This window comes from Danio aesculapii, chromosome 10, assembly GCF_903798145.1.
Source record: "Danio aesculapii chromosome 10, fDanAes4.1, whole genome shotgun sequence".
Taxonomy (NCBI): domain Eukaryota; kingdom Metazoa; phylum Chordata; class Actinopteri; order Cypriniformes; family Danionidae; genus Danio; species Danio aesculapii.
The window spans coordinates 1,872,993-1,879,608 of record NC_079444.1 but is presented as its reverse complement, the minus strand read 5'-3'; the positions used below and the strand labels follow the sequence as shown (position 1 = coordinate 1,879,608).

At 34.8% G+C, this 6,616-nt stretch overlaps 1 protein-coding gene across 3 annotated transcripts in view; it reads left to right on the top strand.

Annotated features, from left to right (window-relative positions):
• Positions 1–6,616, top strand: part of apc (APC regulator of WNT signaling pathway) — a 75,930-nt gene that overhangs the window by 58,250 nt on the left and 11,064 nt on the right. For all 3 annotated transcript variants that reach the window (XM_056467276.1, XM_056467277.1, XM_056467279.1), the window contains 5 exons: positions 880–978; positions 2,556–2,934; positions 4,819–4,914; positions 5,733–5,872; positions 5,961–6,038. In XM_056467276.1, the coding sequence (XP_056323251.1) occupies positions 880–978; positions 2,556–2,934; positions 4,819–4,914; positions 5,733–5,872; positions 5,961–6,038 (792 nt within the window). The remainder of the gene's footprint in view (positions 1–879; positions 979–2,555; positions 2,935–4,818; positions 4,915–5,732; positions 5,873–5,960; positions 6,039–6,616) is intronic.

The following is a 6,616-nucleotide window of genomic DNA, read 5'->3' as shown; positions in this document are numbered from 1 at the left end:
ACACATTATAAATATAATTCATTCTAAAATATTTTTAGCAACATGCTAATTCACGTAAGAAACATGTTAATTTATACTATAAACATGCTATCAAGATCTTAACTCATACTAGAAACATGCTAACATGTTTATTAATACTAGGACACGTTAAAAACATAATTTGTTCTAAAATAATGTTGGCACCATGCTAATTCACATTAGAAACATGTTAATTTATACTATAAACATGCAAATTCATTTTAATATCATAAGAGCAACATGTTAATTCACACTAGAAACATGCTTATTTATACTAGAAACACATTGAAAATATAATTCATTTTAAAATATTGTTAGCAACATGCTAATTCACATTAGAAACCTGTATATTATAAACATGCTAACAACATGCTAATTCATGTTAGCATTAATTCACATTAGAATCTTGTTAATTTAAACTATAAACATGAATCCATACTACAAACATGTTGTCAACATGCTAATTCATACAAGAAACATATTAACATCATGCTAAATATGGTAAGTCATGTTCGAAACATGCTATTAACATGCTAATTAACCCTAGCTGTAAGCTTATTCAGTCTAAAAAGCTAAGTCTGTCTATCTATCTGTCTATCTTATCTATCTACCTACAGTATCTATATACCCACAGACCCACCAAGCCATACTTGTTCAAACTGTTTTAACTAAAACAAACTACATTCAACAGGTTTTCTTAAGTCAGCATAAAGTTTGACTTCCTCTCCCTCTCTCTCTCCCTCTCTCTCTCTCTCTCTCTCTCTCTCTCTCTCTCTCTCTCTCTCTCTCTCTCTCTCTCTCTCTCTCTCTCTCTCTCTCTCTCTCTCTCTATATATCTCTATCTCTGTGTTTGTGTGTCAGGGCTCAGCTTCTCGTGTGGATCATGACTCGGCCAGTGAGATGAGCAGTGCAGGCAGTTACTCTGTTCCACGCCGACTGACCAGCCATCTGGGCACGAAGGTAAACCACTGACAGATTTGCATTCTCCGTCATTGGCTTTAATGCTGCTTTTTGGTTTTGAGTCTCAGTTCTAAAGTCCAATTTCAAAGGGTTTATTTTATTATCAAGATCTGCTGCTGCTTTCAGTAGCATGGCAATCAATGTCATGTTAAATGGCATTCAAACTCACATTATTAGCATTTAACATTGAATAAAGCACTTGAGCTTTACCAGAGGTGGTCATTGTCAGCTTTGTTGTTCACCTGTGAGAAATAGAAGCTGTGTCCGAAATATACATTTAAGGTGTTGTTTGAACAAAAACTGCTTCTGTTGATGTCGTCAATCTGGCAACCTGCACTTGCATTTGTTTTGATCCAGGAGTGCAATACCTAGTTCAACCACTGGGTGACAAACTGACATACTGCACCTTCAAGTTTGATTCTTGAACACGCACACAAAAAAGACTCGATACATCTTTTTTAGTCCCCAGAAATGGACACACATAGGAAATGAATGAGAAATACCACAATTTTAAGCACTTTTTTTATATTATTTGTCCAATAAAAAGAAACAATACAGATCAAACTTGCATAAAGGTCTCAAACACACACAAATAAAGGTCTGAGCCTAAACAGACTGATAGAGACAGATCTCCACCAACACAGACCTTTCTTTCGTGTATGTAGAAATATAAATATCATATATATATATATATATATATATATATATATATATATATATATATATATATATATATATATATATATATATATATATATATATATATATATATATATATATATATATATATAGACACACACACACATATGTATTGCGTAAAAACTAACTTTTATTTTGGGTGGGATTAATTGCGATTAATCTTTTCCAAGCACTACATATTTTACATAAAAATACGGTACATTTTGATGTGTATAAAAAAAAAACATACTGTTAAAGTCAGAATTATTCTCTCCCCATCCCCCCCCCCCCCCCCCCAACCCTGTATATTTTATTTCCCAATTTCTGTTTAACAGAGAAATTTCCTCAACATATTTCTAATCATAATAGTGTTAATAACTCATCTCTAATAACTGATTTATTTTCTCTTTGTCATGATGACAGTAAATAATATTAGACTAGATATTCTTCAAGACACTAGTATTCAGCTTATAGTGACATTTAAAGGCTTAACTAGGTTAATTAGGGTAAAGTTAGGGTAATTAGGCAAGTCATTGTATAACAGTGGTTTGTTCTGGAGACAATCCGAAACTAATATTGCTTAAAGGGGCTAATAATATTGACCTTAAAATGGGTTTAAAACAATAAAAAACTGCTTTTATTCTAGCCAAAATAAAGCAAATAAGACTTTCTTCAGAAGAAAAAATATTATAGGAAATACTGTGAAAAATTCCTGAATCTGTTAAACATCATTTGGGAAATATTGGAAAAAGAAAACAAAATTCACAGGATGGTGAATAATTTAGATTGTACATATTTATTTATTAAAGATATTCAGACCTTCTCACCATCATTAGACCAACTATGAGCTGCCTAATGAAGGATGTTTGAGGTTTAATTGGAGTGTTTTATGCTTTCAGGTGGAAATGGTGTACTCTCTGCTGTCTATGCTGGGCACTCATGATAAAGACGACATGTCCCGAACACTGCTGGCCATGTCCAGCTCTCAGGACAGCTGTATTGCTATGCGTCAGTCGGGCTGCCTGCCCCTGCTCATCCAGCTCTTGCACGGAAACGACAAGGACTCTGTGCTGCTGGGAAACTCACGAGGCAGTAAAGAGGCCCGTGCCCGAGCCAGCGCCGCCCTGCACAACATCATCCACTCGCAGCCAGACGACAAGCGCGGGCGCAGGGAGATACGCGTGCTGCACCTGCTGGAGCAGATCCGGGCCTACTGCGAAACCTGCTGGGAGTGGCAGGAGAGCCACGAGCGCGGCGTGGACCAGGACAAAAACCCCAGTGAGTGACCCTTCATATTGGGCTGTACAAGTGTCCGCAGTAGCACAGAGAAATGCATGCTGTCCTTGTGTCATTATATTTCAGTTTCAGAGCCGCGGTCACACTGCATTCCCGCTTTTTTAAAGATAAATATATACAACATTAATGCACAGCAGTAACTCGCCAGTAACTTATTTACTGTATGTTCCTGTAAGTAAACATTGTAAATAATTGAAAATCCGGCAACCGTAATAATCAAACCCCTGGGAACAACTGTAGTCGGAACCAAAGTTCACAGGTCTTTGTTCTCTGAACTCCTCTCAAGCGGTGGACTTCTTCATTCCGATTGGTTGCCGCCGAACAGCGTCATAGCTCATTACCATAAAGTTGACTTGATTTCAACTCTCCTCGACGCCCACACCGGCGAAGACGCACAAAGCCACTGTGAACGTTTTTAAACTTGCTGGGAAGTTTTACTTTCACAAACAGAGGTTCCTTAAAAAAAGTTTTAATCTTTATAGACTTCCTATGTGAAATAGAACATTTAATTAAATCGCTTAGATTAATTAAAAATAAGAAATGTGCTTCTTTCTTGAGCAAATATGATGAGATCGTTCATGCTACTTGAATAGTTATCTATGTTTTATTGCGTTGTCTTTTAACTTTTTTATTTAATTTAATTTAATTAATTAATTTATTTTTTATGTATTGTATTTTGGTTTTGTTCTTTATCTTGTGCATCTAATGTGATTATTGTGTAAATGATCTGTTATCTTTTACTGTATTCTAAGTTGTATTATACAGTTTCTTGAAGTTAATAAAAAAAAAATGTAAAAAAAGCGACGAAGACGCGACTCTCGTTGAAAATGAATGATTTCCGGCTACTTTGACGCTCTCGCCGCTTTCGGTGTGAACGTACGGTATGGATATAGTGGCATATACATTGTTGGGATGACGGTAATATATTGGCAAAATATTAAGTAACTAAATGTGCTATATAGTTACTTTTTTAGGAAAGTAATGCGAAAGTATTTCTTATTTTTTTGCATTTTGTATAGAGTAAGATAACATTGTAATATATTACTATTTATCCAGCACTGTTATTTTGTTATAAATTGCTCATGGATAAAATGTCACTTTATTTAACAGTACAATATTTGCTATTAACAAAACATAAATATTTGTCTCAAATTCCTAATATACTGCTCATTAATAGTTGTTAATGTAGAAGTTGAGTCTAGATATTGGGTAAGATTAGGGATGTAGGATGAAGTCATGCAGAATATGTGCTTTATAAGTACTAATAAACAGCTAAAATCTTAATGATACACCGTTAATAAGCCACTAGTTACTAGTGATTGTGACACCCCCCCCCCCCAATTTAAAATGATATATAACCACGTATATATAAATTGGGTTAGGTTAGATTTATTTGACATTTATATATTTGTTTTACTATATATATATATATATATATATATGTGTGTGTGTGTATATATATATATATATATATATATATATATATATATATATATATATATATATATATATATATATATATATATATATATATATATATATTTGTTTATTTAGTTTCAGTTTAGTTTACTGAAACATCTCTGTGATTTACAATTCATATTGTTCATCTGCTGCATTAGCATTAGTTATTTAAAATAAAACACAAGTCACCCAGTGAAATATACATGGCTGATCTACTCCAGTAGTAAAATCCACACCATCCCATATACTACAAGTGTTTTACTAATTAATAAATATGATTCATATGAAATGCTCTGATGGGAAAGAGCTTAATGGAGGATGTCATAACTCTTCTTAGTGGGATGTCACATAATTAATGCATGTGAAGCTGTATAACCTTGTTAATGTGATTTGCTTTGGTTGCAGTGCCTTCACCGGTGGAGCATCAGATTTGCCCGGCGGTTTGTGTCCTCATGAAGCTTTCCTTTGATGAAGAGCACAGACACGCCATGAACGAGCTCGGTACGTTTCAATATAACATGGTGTCCGCGGGGGTCTTAACAAGTCTTAAAATGTCTTACATTTCCAAAACAAAGGCCTTAAAGTCTTAAATTCACTGGAATATTATGTTCTCGGTCTTAAATCATATTAAAAAGGTCTTAATTTTTTTCTTGTCCATGTCAAGCTACACAATCGGGTCAAAATCCATCCAATCACCAACAATCCACCTCAGTAAAACTTTTAACAAATGCTTTATTAGTATTTGAACACAGTTGTGTGGCTGCAGTGTGTGAATATAACCAGCCTCTAATGGTAAAAATGTATTAGTTGTATTTTTATAATCAGACTTGATATAAACGGTCTGCAGAAACACTTTGACATTTTCCCTTTGTACATGTCATCAGAGGGGGAAAGCCCCGCCCACTAGTGACCATCTCTCTCTCTCATTAGCATAGGATGTTAGTCTTTTTTTTGATTCTGCCACTATGCTGACACACAGGCATCTGTAGCTCCGCCTTTTTTTGAAAAGAGCACAATCTCATTTGAATTTAAAGCGACAGCCACCAAAACACCACACTATTAGGATCAAAGCCTAAAAGGGGCAGATTCAGAGTTAGAAAACATTATCTGTGTGGTAGTTTGAGCTGAAATTTCACACACACAGACACTCTAGAGACATCAGAGACTTGTTTTATATCCTGTTAAAAGGTGCGTAGTAGGTACCTTTAAAACAAAGTGTTTGGTCCTTTCTAACATTTATAATTACATAATGAATGTATTATATTATGTGTTATTTTGGAACAATATTAGCTGATTATGTCAATGCACTTTTCATGCAGGTGGTCTTCAGGCAATCGGGGAGCTGCTGCAGGTGGACTGTGAGATTTACGGTCTTACCAATGATCACTACAGTGTTACACTAAGAAGATATGCTGGGATGGCTCTGACTAATCTGACCTTTGGAGATGTCGCTAACAAGGTGCGTCATTTCTCTTATTGTTGTCTGTATAGATTTCCTTTTATTGTTTATTAATGTATTAATTTGCACCTTTTGATGTCGTCCACAGGCAACTCTTTGCTCAATGAAAGGTTGCATGAGGGCCATGGTGGCTCAACTGAAGTCAGAGAGCGAGGACCTACAGCAGGTATTACTCTTTAGATATGCATTTCCTATTTGTGAATTTTGTATTATCGGTAACACTTTACATTTAGGTTTCATTAGTTAATGCATTAGTTAATATGAATGAAAAACATATGTTAAGCGTTACATCATATGTATTAATGTGCTAATACATTAGTTAACACTGGGTGTCAAGGGGACACTCTGGAAAAATCACACCTGAGCAAAGCATTTGACTACATTCTCCATATGAGAGGCGTCTATAAGCTGCAGTACCAAAAGAGCCTTTTATAACAAGTATTCAATACATTCCAGTAGTTCAGGACTTTCTTTTTCTGTCATTCCATTGTTATTAAACTCATTTTTCAGATTGTTTTGTTTTATTTTTATGTTTGTATTGTCAAAACACACATAAACAACCTAAATGTAAATCTTGATTCCATCCACCAGACTCTCATTTGCCCGGTCCCACCATGGAGATTAAATAAGTTGCATATAAATCTGAATCTGAGCCAGCATAAAAAGCCTGATACTTTTCCACATACATATTAATCAGAATCAGAATCAGAAAGAGCTTTATTGCCAGGTATATTGACACATACG